The sequence below is a fragment of the Diabrotica virgifera genome, chromosome 8, assembly GCF_917563875.1.
Source record: "Diabrotica virgifera virgifera chromosome 8, PGI_DIABVI_V3a".
Lineage (NCBI taxonomy): Eukaryota > Metazoa > Arthropoda > Insecta > Coleoptera > Chrysomelidae > Diabrotica > Diabrotica virgifera.
This window is the reverse complement of record NC_065450.1, coordinates 53,387,990-53,415,526: the sequence shown is the minus strand read 5'-3', so window position 1 is coordinate 53,415,526 and position 27,537 is coordinate 53,387,990. Positions and strand designations below refer to the sequence as shown.

Here is a 27,537-nt window from a genome sequence, read left to right as displayed (position 1 = left end):
TTTAACAGTATTTTGTATATATCGTGTTAAGTAATATTTATTTTGCTAACCTGAATATAATATACTTTTATATACATGCATATTGTTTTATTACAATTAAGTTTGAAATATCTGAATAGTTTTGCTTCCCTTCCCCTTCCCTTAATAAAAATATTTTTTATCAAACAAACACCAAACATATCAAAATAGCGTGTACCAAAATATAAAGTCACTGCGCACGCTAAATAATGACGTCACTGGCTTAATGAAGTTTAATTCGCGTGTACCTAACTTTTTTAATTGCGTACACGTTAGCGTGTACCTAGACACAGCGTTGTAAATATCAATTGGTGACGGTGATTGTAGGACCATAACATAGAAGAGTGGGACCATAAAGAGAAAAATAGAAGAATGTATTTTGACAATAGTTAGGTTAATTAACAAAAATAGATATTTGGCGGGAATTAGAAGCTTTCTACAGTTTTTATTACCGTTTTATTGATAATATAATTTCAAATTTAGATATTAAAACGTTGAAAAGTATCTTTAAAAATCTCAAGTCTTAAAAATGGTGAAACCGTTGAATAAATTTTATGTTTTAAAAAGAGGTAATATATTTTCTACTTTATTACATTAAATTAAACTAATTTATGTTTCAATTTACAGGAGGCCGAAGAGAAGAGGTCCATATTGATAAAATCACATCACGTATTCAGAAATTATGTTATGGCTTGAATGCCGATTATGTCGATCCAGTAAGTATTGCCAGAAATAATACAACATTTCGCAATAGGTTTATTTCTAGTCTAGCTGACTTTGTTTTATTTTTTGTGCCTTCTTCTTTAAGTGCTGTCTCCCAATCGGAGGTTGGATATCACCATCACTATCTTTACTCTGTCTACCGCTGCTCTGAGGAGTTCTATAGAACTGCGTTTAAACCAGTCCCCTAAATTCTTCAACCATGACACTCTCCTTCTATACTCCTTCCGCCCCCTATCTTTCCCTGTATTATCAGTCTTAGCATTTTATATCACTGTCCCCTCATTACGTGTCCTAGATGTTGTAACTTTATAATTTTTATTGTATTTATTATTTCACATTTGCCCATTTCTCTCAATACTTCCTGTGTCCATGCTATTCTAAGCATCCTTCTGTACATAGCCGGATTTAAGGCAGTGGGGGCCCCTGGGCAGAATTGGTGTGGGGCCCTACCTCCTACCATTAAACAAATTGTTGTTATGACTATGGTATTGTTAAAGTCAGGGTACTTTTCGAGATTTTTTAACTGAAAATTCCTTGATTATGTCGGGCATGTCTAGTTGCTTTAAGGCATTGTGTTCAATGTTCATTATAAAGAGATGGTTCAAACGCTCTTGGCCTATCATAGACCGAAGTCCATTTTTACTTAACTTAAATTTTTAGAATGATCTCTCTCCACTGCAGTTAGTTACCATCAGAACTAAATATAAACGAAGTGCCACTACAATGTTTGGAACCGCATCATTCACATTTTCCTCTTTTAACTGTCGGTACATTTGAAGTTCTTTACTTATATTTGATGAGCCGATTTCCTCTTTAAATGAATTGAAAAATTCTACAAATTGTACTAGTTCGACACCTAGTTTTTTTTATCTAAATCTGCTAGGTATAATTGTCAGTAAGCTTCAGTGAGTGATCTTCACTTTCATTGGGAGTTAAATTTTCCAAATAATGTAAAAATCCAAAATTGGAATGAATGGATTCATATGCCGAAAGCCTATGACTTGAAGAGGAAATAAAGTGATGTATAATAGCTATAAAATTTTGATGTAAGTGCCGCCACTCCTGAATTAAGGCCAATATTTGGATCTTGGAGAATACGACTTGTGCTGTTTGTCCTCTCTAAGATTTCATTCCAAAATATTGCAAATATCCCTGTTTTCAGTAAACACACTCGATTATACAAACCATTTGTATCACTACGAGTTTCAAATTGTTGCCCATAGTCTTTTGAAATTTTGAATAATACTCCTTTAATCTGATTATAACATTTAACTAGTTCTTTTGCGGGAACACTTTTAGACGACCATCTAGTAGTATTTACTCTTTTTTAGGAACAATAATATTTCTGCCATGGTCGGCGTTGCTCTCGCTTAAAGACGTTTTTAAACATTCGATTAATAAGTTGTATCTATATGTAGAGGAAGTGAAAAATACATAGGGTCCATACAGTCCTTCTAAGAAATCAAAGAATTCTATGGCAGCAGGACAACACTTAGCTGCAGCTTTAGCAACTAAATTTAGAGAGTGTGCGACACATGGAATCTACAACACCAAGATATTGTGTTATCTAAATTTTAGCTGAACACCATTGTATTTTCCACTCATAACTGACGCATTGTCGTAGGACTGTCCCCTGCAGCTTTTCAAATCGATATCATCTTCTTGCAAGAATGTCTTAAATATATCTTCTGCTTTATGACCGTAATTTGCCAAAAATACATTTTTAATAGGAGAGAAACCTTTCATATAACGAAATATGACAGTTAATTGATTGACAAAAATCATTCTATGTGAATAATGTGCTGATTTTTTTAAGTTTGGTGCTTTGTGGGGGCCCCGGGCAGCTGCCCACCCTGCCCCCCTTAAATCCGGCCCTGCTTCTGTAGCACCACATTTCAAATATGACTGTGCCATATTACCACAGAACAAAGGAAAGTAAAATCACGGATTTGATTTGCCAAACAGCTTGCCTCATGAGTAACCATTTTATCGTTGTTTTTATTGATAGTGATTTCTACAAGAGCTTCATAGATTTCTTTAATTTGGTAGCTGATTGGATTGCATTAATTCTATTTCCCATCTAGATTCAGACAAATGTTTCAATGTTATGCTAGAAATATGATTTTTCAGTATAACCCAACCATGAATAGACGCTGAGAAAATGTTGTAAATTTTTGTCACTAAGGAAAAGAAAGAAAATGCAAACTGTGAGGCTTTAGCAGCATCGTTCACAACTAAGTTGAGTGAATGACTAGAACATGGGACAAAAATGCTCTAGGATTCATTTTCAAAATTTTGTTTTTTCCCTTTCATGTTTGCTCCTTATCATACCCTTGTCCTCTCACATCTTCCAAAGGTATTCCCAGTTCATTCAGTTCTTGCAAAATAACATAAGTCCCAAGCCAGTGGTTTCCAGTACAGACACAAAGGGTACTGTAATTTCTTAGTTATTTATTAAGAAATTCTTTTACTGAATAATATGGTCTTTCAGATAGGTAGGCATTTGTCATTTTACAGAATTTGGAGAAAGATGTTGCAGATTTAAGAATAGAATAGAATAAAATAGAAAAAGGCTTTATTCTCAGGATTCACAAGTTACAAAAATAAAATTGTCAATAGAGAGAATGGTGTCAATTACAATTTATAAGGGTTGCTGTAACAACCTACACTTAACATAAAAATAATATTAAAATATAATAATAATAATAACAGTGACATTTAGATTTAGATAAGAGCCCTCAGTCTTCTTGCATTTCAGTTTGAAGGTATTCTTCCACTTTGTACTGTTCTAGATGTATGATCAACTGTTGAAAAGACTTTCTATATTTATTTATGTCAGTTTCTATTTTGATGCTGTAAGGCAGTTTATTAAGGGGGGGGGTATGGTTTGACATCAACATATCAAGCACATTTTTGTGAATTTTTTTTGAAGCTATGGTACAATTATTTTATTTTTAAATTAAATAAACATATTAAGTACAATTCAAAGAATATTTAGAAGAAAATTCAATCCAAAATATTGAAAAGTAAGCCATTGGTGACAAATTTTGACAGGCAGCTCACAAAAAGATGGATTTTGCAGTGGACATCAGAACTCGTCACTAGATCATATGAAACAAAAAATTCAAAAAGATTTAATTAGCTTATGAGTTTCACGAGGTCACAACGTCGAGTTTTTTTTATTTTTAATGATTTTTGAATTTTTGGTATCACTCAGAAATCAAAAAAAATTAATTTTTGGTAAAAATTTTGTGAAAATCGACAGATTTATTATTGTTGAACAAAAAATAAGCAAAAAAAGAAAAATATCTCGACGTTGTTACCTCATGAAATGTCTAAAGGAAATCTGTGCAAAATATCAGGTAGATCGGCTGAGTAGTTTTTCAGTTACAATGTCCACCGCATTTGAAAAAGCAGTTTTGAGAAAAATGCGTTTAAAGTTTTGACAACTGCATCTTCATCTTCTTATTTGTCTGCCAAATCGTAAAGTGATGCACATTGGAATATGTTTCTTAAATAGAGGAGTAATCTACAAAAGAGGTAGATGGCAACGTGGCATTAGATAGAAAACAAAATGTTTTAATTTTCGCCTGCATTTTACCCGATTTTCGCGTGGTGCAGCGAACATTGAATGCTGAGTGAGTGAAAAAGGTAAGGTATAAACTGTGCCCTACCTAATGCAAGAATAATATAAGTAAAAACGGTAAAAAATAGTATAAAATACTAAACGGACAAATAAAAGTGAGGTTAACAGCTAACAGATAAGCTTATAAACACTGGCGAACGCTGGTCAAATTTCAAGCGGTGTTGCCGGATTTAAAAAAAATAGAAACACCTGCCGAAAAACAAAAGCAATTTTGGTGCGTGGATAATTGGGCATACCTCCGCGTGGTTGAAACGGGTGTGCCCAGTTAACGCTACGTACAAAATGGCTGAGAACGAGTATAGTGTGGACGAAAAGACAAGAAAAAGAGGAGATGAATCGGAAGATGAGGCAGACGATAGCAGAAGTAAAAAAGTACATCGGTCGCCTGGGAATGATAGGCAACTAGAAAAAATATTGGAGAGCCTAAATATTATCACAATGGAAATAAGGGAACTAAGAGAAGAACAAAAAGAGTACAGAGCGGAAATGAAGGAACTCAGACAAGAAAATGAAAAGCTGAAACAGGAAAACAGAGAAACCCAACAAAAAGTGGAAGAATTGGAAAATAAAATAGACAGAATGGAAAAGGACAAAAGACGAAATAATATAATACTGCAGGGAGTAGATATGGATACCTACGATCAAAACATAACAAAAGATAACGTCCAAGATTTTTTATGCAATGCACTAAAAGTTGAGACAAAAATAAAAAGCGCAAGAAAAATTGGAAGTAAATCCTGCTTGATTGAGCTCGAAAATGCAACGGACAAAGAAGAAATTATGAAAAATAAAGGCAAATTGAGAGACATAAAGGGAAAAGAAATATATATTAATGACGACATGGACAAAAATGAACGGATGATACAGGGTAAAATCAGAACGAAGGCAAAAGAGGCTAAATTGGAAGGAAAAAACGTCAAGGTAGGATTTCAAAAAATAAAAATAAATGAGGAGGTATGGACATGGAATAAACATCAGCAACAACTCTTAAAAATAGAAAACCAAAACAGAAACCAAAAAAACTAAACGACGTAAATGAAACGGTAGCAACAACGGCAATGGACAAGGAGACGATTGGGATTAAAAACAAGAAAATGAAAACTAATTTGGGAACATGGAACGTAAGAGGCACTTATGAAACGGGAAAACTGAAAGAATTAATTAGAGAAACAAAAAGATATGAAATAGATATATTAGCTTTACAAGAAACAAAACAATTAGACACAGAAATAGTAGAAATAGATGATATAGTATTTTTTAAAAGTGGGGGGAATAACAGATTGCTAGGAACAGGCTTTATCATACAGAAAAGATGGAAAACCAGAGTGATGAATTTCAAGCCGATATCAGATAGAATGTGCACAATCAGGTTAAAAGGGAATCAACGAAACATAAGCATAATAAATGTACATGCACCAATAGAAGACGCCACCGAAGAAGACAAAGATGCATACTATGAGCAACTAGAGAGAGAATATGACAGATTACCAGCATTTGATATCAAAATAGTAATGGGAGACTGCAATGCTAAAGTGGGAAAAGAGGATACATATGAAAATATAACAGGAAAATACAGTAAACACGATGTATCAAATGATAATGGTCAACGAATTATAGGTTTTGCCACAGAAAGACAAATGGTAATAAAAAGCACATACCAACGCAGAAAAGATATACATAAAGGAACGTGGATTTCCTCTGACAAAAGGACAATAAATCAAATAGACCACATATTAATAGAGAAGAAGCACGCCCATAATATAATAAATATAAAAAGTATGAGAGGAGCGGAATGTGACTCAGATCACTTTTTGGTAAGAGCAGCCTATAGAATAAATGCTAATATAAAGAAAGACAATCAAAGGGACAAAGAAATCAAAAAACAATTCAACACAGCAATACTAAAAGATAATATGACACAGAAGAAGTACGAACAACAAATAACCAGCAGACTAAACGAAGAACCAGAAACACTAGACCCGGAAGAAAAGTGGGAAAGCATAAAAGAAGCACTTTTAAACACCAGTAAAGAAATATTAATTAAAGGTAATAGAAAACAAAAAGCAAAAGAATGGTATGATGAGGAATGTCAAAAAATAGCAGAAGAAATTAGAAAAATAAGAATAAAAAACTTAAGAAATAATAGTGACATTAGCACACAAGAATATAGAGAATTGAAGAGAATTATGAAGAGAACATGCAGAAATAAAAAAAGAAAATACAACGAAGAAAAACTCAAAGTGATAGAGGAAAAATTCCAAAAAAAGGAAATAAGATCCTTTTACCAGGAAACAAGAAAAATGGAAAGGGGATATCAGAAACATAACCCATATATGAAAAATGAGGAAGGAATATTAATAAATGAACCCGGGGAAATAATGAGAAATTGGCAAACTTATTTTACACAACTTTTAAACAAAAACGAAGAAGAAAGGGGAACAATCCAGGAAATTGAAGATGACCATATAGTAATAGAAACACCTACGAGGGAAGAAATAGAAAATGAAATAAGAGGGCTAAAAAACAATAAAAGCCCAGGAATAACGGAAATATCGGCGGAAATGATAAAGGCAGGAGGAAAAAGACTACACAAGGAGATACATAGCCTGATAAAAAGTATATGGGAAACAGAAAGAATGCCAGGAGAATGGACCAGGGCAAGGATATGCCCCATACATAAAAAAGGTGATAAAATGAGATGTGAAAATTATAGAGGTATCGCGTTGCTAGAAGTCGTGTACAAAATATTGACAAACATCTTAAGAAAAAAGCTGAATCAATACACGGAAAAGATATTGGGCGAATATCAGGCAGGATTCAGAAGTAATAGGTCGACGACAGACCAAATATTTGCGTTAAAAGAAATCCAAACTACGTGCTACGAACATAAAATAGCAGTATACGTCCTGTTCGTCGACTTTAAACAGGCCTATGATACGGTAAAGCGGCAACAGATGTACGCACTAATGAAAGAAATGGGCATACCAAGTAAAATCGTCAGGATGGTAAAGATGACTATGGATAACTCCACAAATGAAATAGCATGGAAGGGACATAAATCAAATAATTTTGAAACAAAGGAAGGATTAAGACAAGGAGACCCACTATCAACGACTCTTTTTAATGTAATACTGGAAGGAATAATCAGGAAAAGTAAAATAAGCACACAGGAAACGATTTTTAAAAATGGCCACCAATGTATTGCATTCGCAGATGATCTAACATTATTATCGACAAGTAAGAAAGAGCTAACAAAATTAATGAGCAATATAATAAAACAAGCCAAACCTTTTGGTCTTCTCATAAATAAGGAAAAGACAAAATACATGATAATGGGAGAAACAGATAAAGAAAATGAAGACAATTTCACATTGGAGATAGAAGGAGAAAATGTATGCGCATTTAAAAGAGTTTCAGAATTTACATACCTGGGTGTAAAAGTAGATGAAAAGGGACATGGGGAAGGGGAAATAAAAGCAAGAATAGCAAAAGCAAACAAAAAGTATGGAGCATTGCGTCCATTAATGAAATCCAAAGATGTGTCAAGAAAAACAAAAATAAGAATCTACAAAACAGTTATCAGACCTACAGCTACATATGCATGTGAAACATGGGTGCTTAAAAAATCAGAACTAGACCTTTTAGAAAGATGGGAGAGGAAAATACAACGAGCAATATATGGAGGCGTGAAAATAGACGGTCAATGGAGAAGAAGAAATAATAAGGAACTTGAAGAACTATATAATGAACCAAAAATAACGACGGCAATCAAAGCACAGAGAATCCGATACTTAGGACACATAGAAAGAATGGGAAAGGCGAGAATGCCAAAAATGGTTCTATTACGTAAGCCAATACAAAAAAGAAGAATAGGAAGACCAAGAAGGAGATGGAAGGACAGCGTATATGAAGACTTAAAACAAAGTAATATTGTAAACTGGAAAGAAAAAGCTTTGGACAGAAAACAATGGAAGGAAGTGGTGAAGAAATGTATGGAAAGACTATAATGTTAAGTGTAGTATTAAGTGTTTTATACAAACAAATGTAATATTGTATATATTATAGTAGTATAGGATATAGCATTATATATAAATATGTAATAGTAATTGTAAGGAAAAATTAAATCTTTCAGCCCTAGGCCTTCACGGCCTGTTGAGCTTAATATAAAAAAAAAAAAAATCTACAAAAGAGAAGGCGAACAGTTGTTTAATGTTTCTCACTACGCTCAAGTGTGCTGGCGCGAAGTCGCGGCAAAGCGAGTCGAAGGTAGGGATATTCAACACGCTGTATCTCTGGTAATTTTACTCCAATTATTTTCAAACTTTCAGAGAGTATTCTTGAAAGTATGCACTTTTATTTGAAATAATAAAAAAAAATTAATATTTCAAACCATACCCGCCCCCCTAAAGAATTTAATACAGGCATATTCTGTAGTTTTCTCAGATAGTCTATGTATTGGTACATTATAGTTTATGAGATTGTTTCGTGTATTAGAATTATGGTTTATTATGTGTTTCATGAATTTATGTCTATTTTTAAAAATGAAAAGTAAGCATTCATATATTATGTATGTTCCAGTCATTGTTAGTATGTTTAGTTTTTTGAAATTATCTCTACATGAATCCCTCTATTTCCAGTTAAGTAGAGTTCTGATTGCTCTTTTTTGTAATACAAAAACCTGTTCAGCGTTACTATTCCAAATCGCAAATATATAACTCGTTCATATATTTTCATCCAAGTAATTTGCTGTTATTTTGAAAGAGTAGTTAAGTTGTAGAGGGAGATGGTTGTACAGTTTTTTTGCGGAATATAATATAGATTTCTTTACTAACTCAGAGGACAGGGTCAGTAAACAGACGTCAAAGGTAGAATTTCTTGTGAAATAGTCATAATTCGGTCTTGCTGGAAAGACAGGCAGATGTTTATGAATTAAGCAAACAGTTTCTAAAATATATAAAGAAGGAAGAGTTAAAATCCTGTGATCTTTGAAGTAGCTTCTACAATGTTATTCTTCTGAGGCCAAACAGATATCGTATTGCTATTTTTTGTAATTTGAAAATTACATCGGATTGGGCAACTGTACCAGAACTCAAAAAGGAAGACCATATCGAAGATCTGACTAGAACAAAGAAAAATATGTTATTTTGGAAGATGCTAAATTGAGTTCCTTCGAAACAGATCTTATAGCAGGGCAGGCTGAAGATAATTTCTTCCTTAATAAATCGATATGAAGGGACCATTTGAAGAAATTTTACAGAATCAACGGTGCTGATCTGGCCGTTATTAAGGAGTAAGGGTTGAAGAGCTCCTTTATAAGATAATGCTACTGTTTTATCTATGTCAAACAAGATAAAATTAGAGTCTGACCAGGTTTTTATTGTAAGTAGATTAGAAGAGTTGCAATATTTGAGTTGCTCCAAGTGATACTGGTATCATCAGCAAAAAGAAACATTTTTCCATCGATTTTTAAACTAGTAATGTCATTACCAAAGATAAGGAAAAGTAGAGGACCCAATACTGAACCTTGAGGTACCCCACATACAATGTTTTTGAGACTAGAGTCTGTATCATTTTCTCTAACCAGTTGTTTTCTATCATCCAAGTAAGATTGGAACCAATTCAAAGAAATACCTTGAATTCCGTAGAAATTTAGTTTTTTTATCAAAATGTCGTGTTTACACAATTAAAAGCTTTGGCGTAGTCACAACAAACGGTAGCTGTCTGAAGATTATTGTTCACTGCTTGGTAAACATCACGTAGTATAGAAAACATGGCATTGGTACATGTATTATTTAAAAAGCCTTATTGAACTGATTTTGTGATAAAATGTTTTCAATGAGAAAGAACATCAGTCAGGCTTTTATGAGTCTCTCAATAATTTTGGAAAGTACTGGTAGTAGTGCAATAGGTCTATAATTGCAGGTATTAGATCTTTCATCACCCTTATGAAGAGGAATAATGATGGCTGTCTTTAGGCACTCTGGAAATTTACCTTTCTCAAAAGAATCATTAATTAGTGAGATGAGGACTCCCAACACATTTTGTGGGAGATTTGAAAAAAATTTATTGATAGATCATCTAGATTTGCTTTTGGCTACCATGTTCGCTATCGTAACTTTATTGACAGCAGCTCTGAATAACGATGTAAAATTTTTAAATTGTTTTAAATTCAAAAAATCTAAATATAAATTTTATTTTTTCCACAATTATTAGGTTAGTATTACCTTGAAAGTGGTTAATGGCCTATACCCAGGAGTTACTACTGCAGAATTAGATGCACTGGCTGCAGAAACTGCTGCTACCCTCAGCGAAGACCATCCTGATTATGCTACTCTAGCAGCTAGGATCGCTATATCTAATCTTCAGAAAGAAACGAAAAAATTATTTAGTGGTAAGTTATAATGAAATAATTTACATTGATATTTTATAAAAATTTCATTCTTATAAAGTATTGCTGATAAAATAATTGATAATGTTGGGTAGGGTTTTCTAAAACCAGAATAAAAAGGAAAATTTTGAATATCAGTTACGCTCGCAAAATCAATTTATATAAAATTTGTAACAAGTCGACAGTAAAAATTCAATATCTTTTGATCAGAGTCTCCTATTGACAAAAATCAAAATGGGTTTTTATTGTGAGTAGTGTAGCTTTCGTGTGCGATTTTTGCATTTTGCCACAAATGAAGTCTGTTTCTATAAAACTGTTAAATAAATAAATGTTGCACGATTTTTGTCATTTTTTACTATTCCGATGAGCTCAATAAAATTTATTACTTTCATTGACCTTCAAAATCTTCAAAACCTATAACATGAAATTTTGTTTCTTTTTTGGCATCAAATATGAGGTACCTATTTGAAATATGCCTAAAAAACTAAATTCAGCGTTTTTTCACATTAAACTAAACTTTCACATTACAATCTAAAACATTTAAAACTGCTTCTTTTTGATTGCACATAAGCACAGTATTTAAAATTACACAACTTCAGTTACAAATTCCATTCATTGCCTTCTGCATGGAACATTTCCTGTGTCGTGAGATCATTCTGTAATGTGAAAGTTTAAATTCAACGTTTTTTAGACATACTTCAAATTACTCTAACTTTACTTTAGATATACATACTTCAATATTTTTTGCCAAAACTTAAAATCGAAATTTCATGATATAGGTTTTGAAGATTATACAATGAAAATTTCATAGGAACCGGCCAATGGAAGTGGTAAATTTCATTGATCTCACAAGAGATTTATTTATTGAAGTTATACTTCTTTAGGCGCGATTGAGATTGAGGGTGAATTTATATTGATCTGCGCGCATGCGCATACCGACAGTTTGGTATTAGTCTTTATACGGGCTCTGATTGGGTGTTGAAATGATCTGTCAATAATTGTTCAATATGGAGGTTATCAGTAAACACAAATGTTGTATAATATATTAGTTTTTATTGTTGTGAGGACAGAAATAAAATCAAATTTATAATTATAGTGACTTTTTAAATAGTTTTAAAAAGCCACAGGTACGTAATTCTAAATGTTTCAGTTCTATTCCAATAAAAAATATCTTCATACCTATTTGGAAAATGTAAAAAAATAATGTACTTACCTAGTTCTTGCTATGCTATACCCCTAGTAGGCAATGCTTTAATTTACATAATCTGATTACGAACAAACTTTCCACAAATTTTCATCTAATGTATCGTTTTCTTACTCTATATATTGTTGTATTTTAATTCGACAAAAATCAAACTAATAAAAATTCATATAAACAAAATGTCAAAAAGTTGTTCAGTTTGTGTATATTCCCACATGACGTATACGCGAAGGTGGTGCAGTTTGAAATCGCTTCGACTCTCGTACGGCGGGATACACGAGCCCAATGCAAGTTATATCATTTTTTTATTTTTTTTTATAGATTTTATGATTGTAAGTATATTATTATATAATTTTTTTCAGAAAATACGTATTTGATTAAAATTTTTGGCAACAATTATTGTTCAGAAATCATTTGTGGCATTTTTCAATGTGTTTGTGTGTGTTTTATTCTTTTATTTTTTTTAATTTTTGGTATTTTAATAAAAATTTTTGGAAAGTAGTAGAGAAACTGTTTAAAGTATATTGATTTCGTTGAAATCATATAATAGAAGTATAACTTCTTACGTGCGTACAAAGTACACACATTCTTTTTTTATTTATTTAACAGCTTTATAGAAAGAGATTTCATTTGCAGCGAAATGCAAAAACTGCACACGAAAGCTGCACTATTCAACTTCAAAACGCATTTTGATTTTTGGAAATATAACACTCAGGTCAAAAGATCAAATTTTTACCGTTGAGTTAATACAAATTTTATTTAAATTAAAAAAATTATGGCTTGCAAATTATGGGTTGCGTTATGGCTTGCAAATTGTAGAAGCCTCGGAGGTGTTACCAGAGAAGGTTCCCATTGTTTTCAGTCTGATAGGATGTAGAATAACATTTTTGGATGTTGTTTTATGTGCTATTAGTTTGAAAACTTAATTTTTTGATAGCAGTTGCCGCTAGGGCATCCCTGCCATTTCGTTCGTTGCAATCTGTGACTGCACGCCGGGGTTTGTTCTAGTTGGGTCAGAGAGAGCAGCATATGTGCCTCCTGATGAGAGACTAGTAAGTTTAGAAACCGGTAGAGGTGCTTGCTGCACTCTCTGATTGAACTGGAATAATGATGCGGCGGTAGTTTCGTGTTGCAACGAAATTGAAAATGGTTATTCATTTTTGATTTACATGTTTACTCCAATTGGAGTACGAAGGGAACCATTCTCGTTGGAACTTTACCGCGCTGAGCAGATGGGACGTGAATTATAAATTGTAAAATTCTCTCATCTTCCTTAGTCTCAGCATCCATTATGCCTTGCAAATTGTAGAAGCCTCGGAGGTGTTACCAGAGAAGGTCCCATTGTTTCCAGTCTGATAGGATGTAGAATAACATTTTTGGATGTTGTTTTATGTGCTATTAGTTTGAAAACTTAGTTTTTTGATAGCAGTTGCCGCTAGGGCATCCCTGCCATTTCGTTCGTTGCAATCCGTGACTGCACGCCGGGGTTTGTCCTAGTTGGGTCAGAGAGAGCAGCATATGTGCCTCCCGATGAGAGACTAATAAGTTTTGAAACCGGTAGAGGTGCTTGCTGTACTCTCTGATTGACCTGGAATAATGATGCGGCTGTAGTTTCGTGTTGCAACGAAATTGAAAATGGTTATTCATTTTTGATTTATTTAAATTATTGATTTCCCGCGCGTAACTGACATTCAAAATTGCCGGACTGTTGTTTCTGAGAGAACTGTTGATTCTACATAAAAAGTGCTAATAGACATTTCAATTCAAAATTATCACAGCTACATTTTTTGTTTGACCATATTTTTCTACAGCCTACAGATTCTTGGCAAATCAATATTTTCCATTTCGGCCCCTACCAGGGGAGTTTTAGGGCGAGTTTAGCCCGAGGGTAGAAGTGGCAAACTTTTTATTTTTCATCTTTTTTGGGGTCCCACTATTGACATTCTCAGCAAAATTCAGCCGAGAAAAAGAATCATAAGAACAAGTAGGTATTACTCTTAGAGGTTCATACTATCATTACATATTATATATTATTATTATGTATTGTCACTGCATAACGTGGATTGTGTGTATGTTAAATTTAGTTTTATTGTAATGTACTTACTACAGTTTTATGCTGTCACACTTTCATTGAATTCATTTAATTTTATTTTTTGTTTTTTTTACTGTTTTACTGGACTTTACTACTACTACTTTTACTTCTATTTATTGTTTATATATATGTATATTTTTTATGAAATTGGGGAAACCCGTAAATAAATAAAATAAAATCATTACCTAAGTAACATTTAGAGTAAGAATTGACTAATTTTCCGACTGAGAACGGTTCGATTTTTAAATAAAAATGTTAAACCCGAGGTTTCTCTCGATCGAAAAACCACAATAATAACGTTTGATAATAAAATCTCTTCTGAATAGACAATAACGTTTTAACTTGTGGATGTTAACGGGAAGGCAAAACTCAGCGAAATTGATAAAAATCCTGTTGTAATAGCTTCTCCTTAATATCTAATAAGTCACTTTTATGCCCATGCCATGTTATTTCTCCAAGAAAATATGTTCTTTATTTTACTGATATAATCACTAACTTTTATTAAATTTTACTATTTATTACAGATGTAATAGATGACCTTTACAATGTATTCGACGAAAACCTAGGAGAAAAATCACCAATAATTTCAGAAGAACTTCACAAAATAATAGCAGAAAATTCAGAACGTCTAAATTCATGTATGATATACGATAGGGATTTTTCCTATGATTATTTCGCTTTCAAAGAACTGGAAAAATCATATCTATTAAGAATAAACGGCAAAGTTGTGGAGAGACCACAACATATGTTAATGAGAGTAGCTGTAGGTATTCATAAGGAAAACATTGATGATGCAATCACAACTTACAACCTATTGTCCGAAAGATTTTATATCCACTCTACAAATACTCTACTGTTAGCTTCTACACCCAAACCTCAACTATGTTCTAGCATTGTCATGATGATGCCAGATGATAGCATAGAAGGAATCTTTAACTGCATCAGACTTTGTGGATTGGTTTCCAAATACACCGGTACTGTAGGTCTAAACATTCAGAATATAAGAGCTAAAGGTACTTATATAGCGGGTACTAATGGTGTCTCAAATGGTTTAGTTCCTATGTTACGAGTTTTTAATAACATGGCATGCTACGTAGATCAACTTAGCACCAATAAACCTTCTGAGATAGCTGTGTATATTGAACCTTGGCATGCTGATATTCTCGAATTTTTGAACCTAAGTAAACCCGGTGGTAAAGAAGAAGTGAGAACAAGAGATTTATCATATGCTTTGTGGGTACCAGATTTGTTTATGAAAAGGGTAGAATCTAACGGGAAATGGTCTCTAATGTGCCCCCATCAATCTCCAGGTCTTACTGATTCTTATGGAGATAAATTTGAACAGTTATACGAAAAATATGAGAAAGAGGGGAAATATATAAAACAAATACAAGCTCAAGAATTGTGGAGGGCGATTATTGTTCTTCAAGCAGAGACAGGTGGCCCGGTTATGATGTACAAGGATGTATGCAACAGAAAAAGTAATCAAAAACACATAGGAACAATTAGGGTACGTAATATTCGGTTTTTCTTTTTTCCCCAAAAATTTTGTTTTCATAGTGTTAAATAAGCTTCCTGTTTGTCCCATTCTCTCGTTTATTTCCATGTCTTATTTACTATTTGATTCAATTATTATTCCTAGGTATTTAAAATGTTCCGCTTGCTCTAGTTGTTTCCCGTCTAAATAGGGAATTTGCATAAAATTTTAAATTCGAAAAAAATGTTATAAATCACAACAGAACATAATTTAAAACATGTATCAAAGATAAAAAAAGTTTTGTTTGGCTTTCGTTTGGCCCCTAAGGACGATTAAAAATTCAAATTATACCAGCCAGCCCAAAACGCGTCGTGACGTCATCCGTTTATATGTTTACATTCTTCCAACAAAGTAAACAGAATTTTAAATTAGACGTTATAAACGTCAGTAGAAAATACAGTTATGTGACGTTACAAGTGTTTTTGATCGTTTGAACTATTCATAGAAAACTTGTACTTTTACAAAATTGTTTTATTTTCCGTAGTAAACTTTCCTTCAATAACTATATCAAACTCCCAATCTCAACAAACTGGTATATATTATTACAATGACATACAATAAATGTTAATAGAATATAAATATTTTCCTTTATTCCGCGACGAGGTATACCCAAGTTGGTGGAGGCCAATAAACTAAAGAAGAAGAAGAAGAATATACCTAATTATAACCATAAAAGGAACCATATAGTTATGGAGACCTACACAGAGGAGAGGAATCGAGATAGGACGACCTTGAAATTTTTGTACACGATTTTGCCTGTTTGCTTGGTTTCTCGCTAGGGCGGCGGTGGCGTAGAGATAGATGCTAGTTTTGCATTGGAGTGAATGTGAAAATTTCGAAAATAATTAATTATTCGTAGTTAATATAAGATTACTGGTTTTGGTGTTTAATATTATTTAAATATGAGTGCCAAGAAAGCTTACACTAAAAGAAATTGCTTCGTACCGGGATTTATATCGAGTTATCGTTCCGATAAAAAATTCAAAAGGGAACTTAACGAAGTATATAAAGACTTTTTATAAAGATTTGTCTTTATGTTATTTATAACGTTTATGGATTATACCTATTCGTTTGTATGTTATTTCCTTCGGTGTAAATAAAATTTGTGTATTACCTATTATTGGTTTTTATTTTAACCTGAAAATTATAGTGATAATAGTAGGAGGATCTTGAAAGTTTTTCTGTCGAAACAATGCATTTTTTGAGACAAAATATTTCACAAAAATTAACATTAAGTTTATAAAAGTCAGACTGTCGTCTGTGGTTAATTTACATATATTTTTATTAACTAAATTTAAACATCTGATAGGTAAGCTTTCAGAATATAGATAAATGAAGTGTTCAAAAGAAAAAGCATTTTAAATTTTGATAAAAAAAATAATTTAAAAAAAATTGATCAATAAACTTCAAATTATTTAAATAACTTTTTAAACTTTTTAAAAACAATTACGTACAGTTAAGTTCAATTTTTTCAACTAACAAACTTTTTGATATCAGTTACAAAGATATTAACAAATTAATTTGCAGTTGAAATACCATTGGTATATAAATGTGGCAGTTAGATAATGTGACAAAATATTTCAGCTTCAAAATAAGCTGTCCTACATATTAAAGTAATGACAAATTTAAATTTGATGTCACATCTCCATCTACAGTGGTATAAAAAGAATACACTTTTTACCACACGTCGATATGTTATAAGGTTAAAATAATCTATTTTTGGCATAAAACATATTCAGCTACAATCCACCAATGAATTAATGTCTAATTACTCTAAAAACAATAATAAAATGAGTTAAATAATAAATAAGTCCATAAGAGCTAATGTATTTGTAGCACCTATTCGAACACTTGCGCCTCTAGCGGCGATTGCTGAAAGTTGAATTAGAGGTTGAAAAGTTAGCCCACAAATGATGCATTGCGTTTCCACTCCTTCTTACAGGTCTCCATACATATAGTTAAACTATGTGACGTCACGGGTCGTTTGAACTATTTTAAAATACAGAAGACTTTAAATTTGTACTCTTAAGTTATTATGACTTTTTGAAGAGTAAAATTTTGGAAATCTCATTTTTATACAAAACTGAACATTTTATGTAATAAAAAAATGTGCAAGTTCCCTATTATGATTGTTTTTGTTTTCTCTTAATTTATTTTCACATTTATGTTTGATAGTTCTTCTTCTAGGATTTCAAGATTGTTCTGTAGTCTTCTCTGTTTTCTGCTATCAATACCATGTCCTCTGCAAATAGTAGCTCCGATAGTTGAGTCTGTTTCATTTGCCAGTACCCTAATGATAGTTTCCTCATTCTTCTCTTGTCTTTCTTTATTGCTTAATTCAGTACCACTGAGAATAGCAGCAGACTCACCACGCATCCCTGTTTGGTGCCTTGTCTTGTAGTAAATTCTCTGGATTCCTCGTTAATGGTTCTTACTATATTTGTAGGTATTATTTTTGTACATATCCTTTATTACTTCTATTATGTTCCTGTCAACTCCTCTTTTAGTGTCTTCCATACATCCTTTCTTAGGATTCTGTCAAACGCCTTTTCAGGTCGATGAAGCTTATATGTATCTCTATATTCTTATTGATTACCTTCTGACTTACTTGTCTTATTGTGAATATTAGGTCTTGCATGCTTCTGTCCTTCCTGAATCTACACTGTGTATCTTCCATAGTTGTTTCTATTCGTGTTTTTATTCTTGTCTATATTATTCTTGCAAATACCTTCCCAGGGATACTTGATATGGTGATACCTCGGTAATTATTACAGTTTCTCTTGTCTTCTTTTTGTGTATTGGTAATATTGTCCGTACCATTTCCAACTATCGAATGTGAAAAATTGGGTTTTTCAGATTCGATACGTTGTCCTCGCGTTATACGTGATACATATTGTGGCAAATTCTCGTTATTGTAGCTTGATTAGGAGCGCGGGAAATATGCTGTTTAAACCATCGAATTAAAACATTTTTTCTCAACAGTTATTCAATTATAATCTGTAAACTGTCGAAAATGCTAAACTGCTAAGAAGAATAAAATGCACGTGTTTACAATTTGTGCGAATTTTGTTTCAGTATCGCTTCCCAGAAATTCTTGTGAGGCAGTTTATAATTTCATTTTAACGGATTTTCAATATTTGATTATACATTATTCGCTATTATACATTCGCTACTTTGAATCATCGGACCGAAACAAATCTCTGATTAATACAAAAAGCAAAGTAACAAATGTGATTTTTTGGAAAGAAAAAAATGATACGCAGTTCAAATTTGTTATCAATCTAACAAGGATTAAACATTACATACAAAAAACATAAAAATTTTCCCATTTGTCAATGCGCTGATTTAGGAGTCTCTAAAAAAGAGTTATTTTGCTCTCCTGAAAAGTACCACTTTTCACATTCGATAGTTGGAAATGACAGGGACGATATAACGTCTTTCTTCCAGTGCTTTGATATCTCTATTTATGATATCATTCATTAGTTCTTTCATGCTGTCCATTCCCTCTATTCCCATGAATTTTATCATTTCCGGGGTGATATCGCTGGTACCTATGATTAATGTGATTCCTAGTACATTTCCAGTGAAAATAATAACTCTTTGATAAGTATTGGCGATTACAATTTTTTTTATATGCATGTCCGCGAAGATTATAACTCCCAAAATATTTATATTGAAAAGATTTAGTTTATAATAATAGATGCCGATGAAAACAATTATTTCCCTTTCTGTTTCTGTTTCTGCCGACGAAAACAATTATTTCTGAGAACTTTTTACTAATTATAATTTTCGTGGACCCACAAACAGAAATTGTTTTTTTCCGATACTCCTTAAAAAATAATTTTTTTCGCTAACACTTTATTAGGGATTATAATTTTCACAATCATATAATCGAAAATAATATTTTTCGCGGCGTTCATTGAAAGTTCTACTCTTAACGGCATTTTTCGGAGTTATACTTTTCGTAGGCGGCGGCGATATGATCCCCCAAAACTATGTATTTGAATATTTAAAATTATAATTAAAATAATCTTTTTAGGGTGGAAGTTACAGTGGTGAAGTAGTTGCATATACATCAGATGAAGAAATAGTAGCATGTCCCCAAGCTTCTATCGCTGTAAATATGTTTGTCAGTCCCGACAGAAAGAGTTTCGACTTCCAAAAGCTTAAAGAAGTTACCAAAGTTGTAACCAAGAATCTAGACAAAATCATTGATGTTAGCTTCTATCCTGTGCCTGAAGAAAAGAAGTCAAACTTAAACCATAGAGCCATTGGCATAGGTGTTCAAGGTTTGGCTGATACTTTCATATTGATGCGTATGCCCTGTGATAGTGAAGAGGCGCGAAAATTAAATAAGCAGATATTCGAAACTTTATATTATGGAGCTCTAGAGGCAAGTTCTAATTTGGCAGAGTTGAATGGACCTTACCCAATGTACGAGGGCAGTCCTGTCAGCAAAGGTACGTTTATTAGCTTATCTGTATCTTGCTAAAATAAAAAAAAGCCTGGTGTTAGACAAGGATACGATAATTCAAAGATATATGCTCTTTATCTGGTCTCACCGTCAGAGTGGGGATCTTCCACAGGTTTTTTTATCATGTCTTTGCCTTCAATCACTAATCTCTCCATATCTTCCTTTGTTGTGGCTGTGTCCAAAATACCTCAATATACACTGCGCGTCAGAGAAAACGGGCACCCCACAAAATGGGTCATTTTTGATGTCTCGAATTTCCTAAACCTGTTGTCCGATTTAAGTGATTTTTTTAATATGTTGTAGCCTTATTCTTTAACAATATCGCTGTAATAATATTGTTGCTAGACAGGTAAATTGCAGTGGCGGTTTCTCCATAAGTGCACATGTGCACGTGAACCCCCTAAATTATTTTCAAACAAACATTCATATGTAAAATTTATCATTATATAACTAACATTTTAATCTAACTATACAGTAAATTAAATCACAAACCACAAATCCAAGGAGTTTATAAGTAATAGGTAATATTAATATAATTATTAGGTAAAGTATAAGTATATAGGTATATAAGTATTAGGTAAAATATAATTATTTTTATTCTATTTCGACCAGGAAACTTCACGGATGCAAGAACCTTTCGTTCACCGCTCACACAGTGGCTCCTATACCAGTAACTTATCATCGGGCAAAATACAACTCACCACACACCCCGCTTCCCGCTATAGCCCACAAGTTTAGATGTCCACAAGAGCACAAATTGACTGTGATCTTACAGTGATCTTATGGTATTTTTAACGTGCACGGCGGATATGTACATTTAAATTTTTCTTTTGTGAAGTTCGAATTTCGGAACAATATTAAAAATGGAGGGACTTATGGATGTGAATGTTAGCGTGGAATATTTAACATCATAAATTTTTGTTCTTTATATATAGAAGAAAAATTAAAAATATCTAAACCAAATTTCTTAAGTACGAATGTACCAAAGTGCAAAGGTCGGGATTATAAATGATCATTTAACATGGAGATTTGTGAAAAAACTTACTGATTGTGTAGGTGCTACTATCAATACTTTTTACCGCTTTCCGTGTTTCCTACATATTTGGAGAAGAAGAATCATAAAGAACAAAATAGAAGATCCGATTTTCCGGGGCAGTCCACTTAGTAAATTTTTGATTGAAAATAATTTAAAAGATGATTTTTCTAAAATAATTGGAATTCTTTAATTACTTGTTACGAGGTCAGCGACAACTGCAGAAACACACTGTTTCTGTGCATTGAAACGTATCAAAACCAAAACTTTCCTTAAAATGGCTATGGGTTAGGATTGACTAACAGCAGTCACAATGTTTTCAATAAAAAAAAAATGATTCAAGAAATTTAAAATTTTACTGAATTGGTTATTGAAGAATTTATCTAAAAAAATAACAGGCGACTTGACTTTCGTTACAAAACTTGCTTGTAACATTTAAACATTAAATTATAATTTTAAGTCAATACAATAAATTATTTATCATAATTATTAAAAAGGTCCTTTGATTTTTACAATTTGACGACACTCAAAAAATTTTATCTAGGCAAATAGGGCCTCAAGGGTTTTTTATATCTTAATATTATGTGTGCACCCCCAATACTTTACACCAGGCGCCGCCACTGGTAAATTGTCATTGTATAACGGGTGTACCAATCAAACTGTTTTTTTCAAAAACTTCGGAACACCCTGTGGAATATTCTAGCATTTATAAAATACTAAAATTAAAACCCAACTATAGCCTCACGTTTTCTTAATATTCTGTTTTTTGATTCATTCGCTTATATTGAATAATAAAACATTTAGGTACTTTAACAAGTAGCCATGTTCTTCGTCAGTACAGGTTGTTTCTAAATAAGTGCGACAAACTTTAAGAGGTAATTCTGTATGAAAAAATAATGACCGTTTGCTTTATAAACATATGTACTTAAATGCTTCTTTTTCGAGATACGGGATGTTGAATGTTTTCTTACAAGCTGATGATTTATTTATTGTTTTAAAACCGGTTGAGATATGCAAATGAAATTTAGTAGGTTTTAAGAGATAGTTATTGCACATTTTTGACATGCAATTAAGAATTTTATATTCACCATTGTATATATATATATGACGTATGCACGCCAATGGTGAATATAAGATTCTTCATTGTACGTCAAAAAATGCGCAATAATTACCTCCTCAAACCTACCAAATTGCATTTGAATATCTCAACCGGTTTTAGAGCAATAGATAAATCGTAAGTTTGTATCAACGGTCAAGTGTTCAACATCCCGTATTAGTATGGTATAGTTAGACCCAAACCCAGACATCCAAAGTGAAAGTTATCCTCCAACACCAAATTGTTCTATATGGTCCACATAATATTCAGAAAAAAGTCACACCATTTTGAGCGTCGGGTTTGGGGGGGAGAGGGGGGAGAAATCTGCAAATTCGTAGTTTTTTAAGTTTTTCGCCAATATTTCTAAAACTATGCGGTTTAGCATGAACAACCCTCTATACAAAATTGTTCTACATTAAATTTGAAATAAAAAAGGCCCTATCCATAATCTTTCTAAAATGAATGGTTCCAATGTTACGGAGTAACATTGTATAATTGGTCCAAAAAAAGGCCTAACCCAGACATACAAAGTAAAAGTTTTCCTTCAACACCAAATTGTTCTATATGGTCCACATATTGTTCAGTAAAAAGTTACACCATTTTGAGCGTCCGGTTTGGGGGGAGATGGGTGAGAAGTCAGTAAATTAGTAGTTTTTTTACGTTTTTCGTCAATATTTCTAAAACTATGCTTTAGCGTAAGGAATATTCTATAGAAAAATGTTTTACATAAAATTTAAAACAAAAAAGGTTCTATACATAATTGTTATAAAATCAACGGTTCCAGAGTTACGGAGGGTGAAAAGTGAAGTTTTTCGATACTTTTTATATTTACCGATTTCTCCCCCCTCTCCCCCCCAAACCCGACGCTCAAAATAGTGTGACTTTTTTCTGAACATTACGTGGACTATATAGAACAATTTGGTGTTGGAGGATAACTTTCAGTTTGGATGTCTGGGTTTTTGGTATAGTTATATCATAAATACTGCCCAAAAAATATAAAAAGTATCGAAAACCTCGACTTTTCACCCTCCGTAACTCTGGAACCGTTGATTTTATAACAATTATGTATCGAATATTTTTTGTTTCAAATTTCATGTAGAACATTTCTGTATATAACATTGTTTACGCTAAAGCATAGTTTTAGAAATATTGACGAAAAACTTAAAAAACTACTAATTTACCGGCTTCTCTCCCATCTCCCTCCCAAACCGGACGCTCAAAATGGTGTAACTTTTTACTGAACAATATGTGGACCATATAGAACATTTTGGTGTTGGAGGAAAACTTTTAGTTTGGATGTTTGGGTTAGGCCTTTTTTTGGACCAGTTATACTATACCACCTCCGTAACATTGGAACCATTCATTTTAGAAAGATTATGCATAGGGCCTTTTTTATTTCAAATTTAATGTAGAACAATTTTGTATAGAGGGTTGTTCATGCTAAACCGCATAGTTTTAGAAATATTGGCGAAAAACTTAAAAAACTACGAATTTACCGATTTCTCCCCCCTCTCCCCACCAAACCCGACGCTCAAAATGGTGTGACTTTTTTCTGGACATTGTGTGGACCATATAGAACAATTTGATGTTGAAGGATAACTTTCACTTTGGATGTCTGGGTTATGCCATCTTTTGGATCAACTATACTATACTATATCTCGGAAACGAAGCATTTGCGGACATATGTTTACAGAGGAAACGGTCATTATTTTTTCATGCAGAATTATCCCTTAAAGTTTGTCAAATTTATTTAGAAACACTCTGTATTGATGAAGAACATGGCTAGTTGTTAAAGTACCTAACTTTTTTATTATCGAATGAATCAAGAAACGGAATATTAAGAAAACCTGAGGCTATAGTTGGGTTTTAGTTTCAGTATTTTATAAATTCCAGAGTATTCCACAGGGTGTGTTGAACTTTGAGAAAAAACACAGTTCGATTGGTACACCCGGTATACAATGGCAACTTACCTGTCTAGCAACAATATTATTACAGCTATATTGTTAAAGAATAAGGCTATAACATATTAAAAAAGTCACTTAAATCGGACAACAGGTTTAGGAAATTCGAGAAATAAAAAATGATCCATTTTTTGGGGTGCCCGTTTTCTATGACGCAGTGTATTTTGGTCGATGATTGTGGTAAGCCTAATGTTGGTGTTGACTTCTGTTAATATTGAGATATTAATGCGGTGTGCTGCTCACAGTACATGTACCTTTTTAGGATTCACCCACATTTCATTTGCCATTATATTATGAGTCGGACTTCTTGATGGTCTGCAGCATAGGTAGCGATAGGAAAGATAACCGCTCGTACCAGGCGCGGTTTCATATTCCTGGTTATGGCCGTAATTTTCCAGATATTAGTAAGTTTGACTGTTGCTGATCTGGCCATTGAAAAGTGTCGACATATTTCCACCTCGCATTCACCATGGTTTGCGATAACAGAACTTAAGTAATTGAAACGGCTTATTGTACCACTTCATATCCTGCTACCTTGCTTATTCCCAACTGGTTATTTCTAGTTTGATCAATGATCATCACCTTGGTCTATGTGTACAGTGGGGTCCTACAGCTTGGCCCGCTTCCCGCACTTCATACGCCATATATTCCTATTAAAGCATTCACCTTCTTCTAAATCTCAGGAACTCATTGCTTTACAAATGTTTTGTTTCTATGTCATCTTTGGTCTTCCTTTTTTCCTTTTACTTCTTGGCATATCTTCTAGGGCAATCGTTCTTAGGACATTCAACAAAATAAATCTAGTACAATACACGGGAGATGAAGGAATAAACTGGTTATGGAAAATATACAGAGATGCCTGAGAAAAGCAACAAATCCCAAAAGACTGACAAAGTTACCTCATAGTGCTAATATACAAAAGAGAGAACACGTCGAAAATTATAGAGCAATATGTTTCATCATATACATGTTTTAAAATATACACGAAAATGGTAGAGAAGAGGCTAAGACAAGAGGTAGAAAAAGAACTGAGAGAAGAACAAGCAGCGTTTAGACCAAAAAGACAGACAAACGATAACATTTAGGTACATCATTAGAAAGAAGTATTGACTCAGGGGGAAAGCTCATTCTGTCATTCATAGATCTAAGAGCAGCGTTTGACTCTATAGAAAGAAAAATTATATGGCAATGCTTGCAGAAATTGAAGGTACCAATTATACTGATAAAAATAATTGAAAGTATATTCTTTTTCTTCTTAAGGTGTCGAGACCGCTTGTCGATCGTTCGCTGTCATGTTGCCCAGCATATTAACAATCATTGTCTTATTTACAGCCGCACGAAATAGTTCAGGGCTAGTTTTCCCAAACCATTGGCGTAAGTTTTTAAGCCAAGAAGTTGTACAGCGGCCCACACTTCTTTTTTCCATTATTCTACCTTGCATGACAAGGTGAAGTATGTCATATTTTTCTGAGTGACGAATTATATGACCAAAGTATTCCAATTTAGCATTTTAACAGTAAAATAAAATACTAACTTCATCATTTTAACAGTGTTCACTACTTCACAACTTAAAGTATAAAAAAGTATATACAGAGTAGTAAAAGTATATTATATATAGTAGGAGAAAGATGTGAATAATTCAATTGAGAAAGAGGTAGAGAAATTATAAATGAAAATACACATCGTGAAAAGTAAAATAATGGTCATCGGCGAAAAGGAAAAACTGAAATAAATATAAAATGCAAAAATATCGACTGGAAATAGTTAGCGCATATTGGAAGTATAGTTAACAATGATGGAAACATAGACATCGATGTAACAAACACAACAAAAAATCGAACAAACTGTACTACGCACTACCGCTAGTTCTGAGGAAAAAGAATTGTCCCAAGAAACAAAAATAAACATATAATACGATTGTGATACCGACGATACTATATGAGCGAAAATTGTAGATTTTGTTTTTTACTATTCTGTTATACTGTAGTTTTCTTTTATGTTTAATAAATATTTTTATTATCTTTTAGGTGTTCTTCAATATGATTTGTGGGACGTAAAACCATCCGATCTATGGGATTGGCAATCACTTAAAGAAACAATCGCTAAAACTGGTGTGCGTAATTCCTTATTAATTGCACAGATGTCGACACCGATTCTATCCAGGTTGTTTGCAAATAGCGAATCCACCGACCTCTACAGATCTTTTCTATACACCAGACGAGTCTCCTCAGGAGAGTTTCCTGTAGTCAATCCTTATTTACTGAGAGATTTAACAGAAAAAGATATATGGGATGACAAGGTGAAAGAATCAATTGTCAGTAACGCGGGATCCATTCAGAACATCCCAGAAATCCCGGATGCTTTGAAACAGATATATAAAACTACTTGGGAAGTATCACAGAAGGTTGTTTTGAACATGGCCATCGATAGAGGAGCGTTCATCGACCAAAGTCAAAGTTTAAATATACATATGATGAATCCAAACTACGGAAGCCTAAGTTCAATGCATTTCTATGGATGGAATAGCGGACTTAAAACTGGACTTAATAAGTTAAGAACCAAGTCTGCTCCTAAAGTTTATACCAAATTGGGCGACAAACAAAAAATTGAGGTTGTATCCAAAGAAGACGATTTAGAAGAAATGAAGAGGAAACAGCGGGAAGAGGAAGAAAAGAATATGGCTAGTTTGGTATGTTCTCTACAAAATCGTGAAGCTTGTGACATGTGCGGAGCTTGAGTTAATTTATGTTCTTAAGTTTTATTAGTATTTTATTTATATCAGCAAGATTATCTTGATTTATACATATCTGATAGAATTGTAAGTTTTTCTTTTATTATTTTTATTTTTTGAAATGTTTGTATTTAGGATATAAGATTTTCAATGTAAATATATAAATTTTTTATCCTTTATTTATCCTTGTTTTTCTCGTGCCTAATCATAGAGCTAGATTAATCAAATAAATGATACACATATATTTCTAAAATATGAATACTTTAAACTAGCTCTCGAAAACAAAGGTTGAAAACAGAAAAGCACAAGAAATAGAGAACTAAGTAACTGCAGAAATAAATAATGATAATGAACTGACTATTTCAGTATAAGAAAGGAAAATAAAATATTACAAAAGTTGATCAGGATATCTGCGAAATCACCTACAAATCATGCACATATTTGAAGAATACGAAAGAGTTGTCTTACTCCTCAACCTAAGCTGAATTTTTCTTTTTTCTGTTTTGTGTAGTCCTATATGATGTAGCGTACTCATAAATGTGTTTGATTAGTGACATATACTTGTAATCTATTCGGCATTTCTTTAGTGCTTCCAGTCATGTTTTAACTCTACAGATTCAAAAGCCTCGTAATCGAC

The 27,537-nt window shown here is 32.9% G+C and overlaps 1 protein-coding gene across 2 annotated transcripts; it reads left to right on the top strand.

Annotated features, from left to right (window-relative positions):
* Positions 1–315: 315 nt before the first annotated feature.
* Positions 316–27,079, top strand: LOC114338205 (ribonucleoside-diphosphate reductase large subunit). Of its 2 annotated transcripts, XM_050657899.1 has the most exons (6): positions 316–587; positions 646–734; positions 10,601–10,778; positions 14,593–15,578; positions 19,645–20,065; positions 26,197–27,079. In XM_050657899.1, the coding sequence occupies exons 1-6, from the start codon at positions 548–550 to the stop codon at positions 26,904–26,906; spliced, it is 2,424 nt and encodes an 807-aa protein (XP_050513856.1). In that variant the 5' UTR covers positions 316–547; the 3' UTR covers positions 26,907–27,079. The 2 variants fall into 2 exon arrangements, with proteins under 2 accessions (XP_050513856.1, XP_050513857.1); XM_050657900.1 differs by lacking the exons at positions 316–587; positions 646–734 and adding an exon at positions 4,278–4,392.
* The last annotated feature ends 458 nt before the right edge of the window (positions 27,080–27,537 follow it).

Coding starts and splice junctions, on each gene's coding strand:
- LOC114338205 (XM_050657899.1), top strand. CDS start 548: ATGGTGAAACCGTTGAATAAATTTTATGTTTTAAAAAGAG. Junction 15,579..19,644: donor AACACATAGGAACAATTAGG/GTACGTAATATT, acceptor TAATCTTTTTAG/GGTGGAAGTTACAGTGGTGA. Junction 20,066..26,196: donor GGGCAGTCCTGTCAGCAAAG/GTACGTTTATTA, acceptor ATTATCTTTTAG/GTGTTCTTCAATATGATTTG.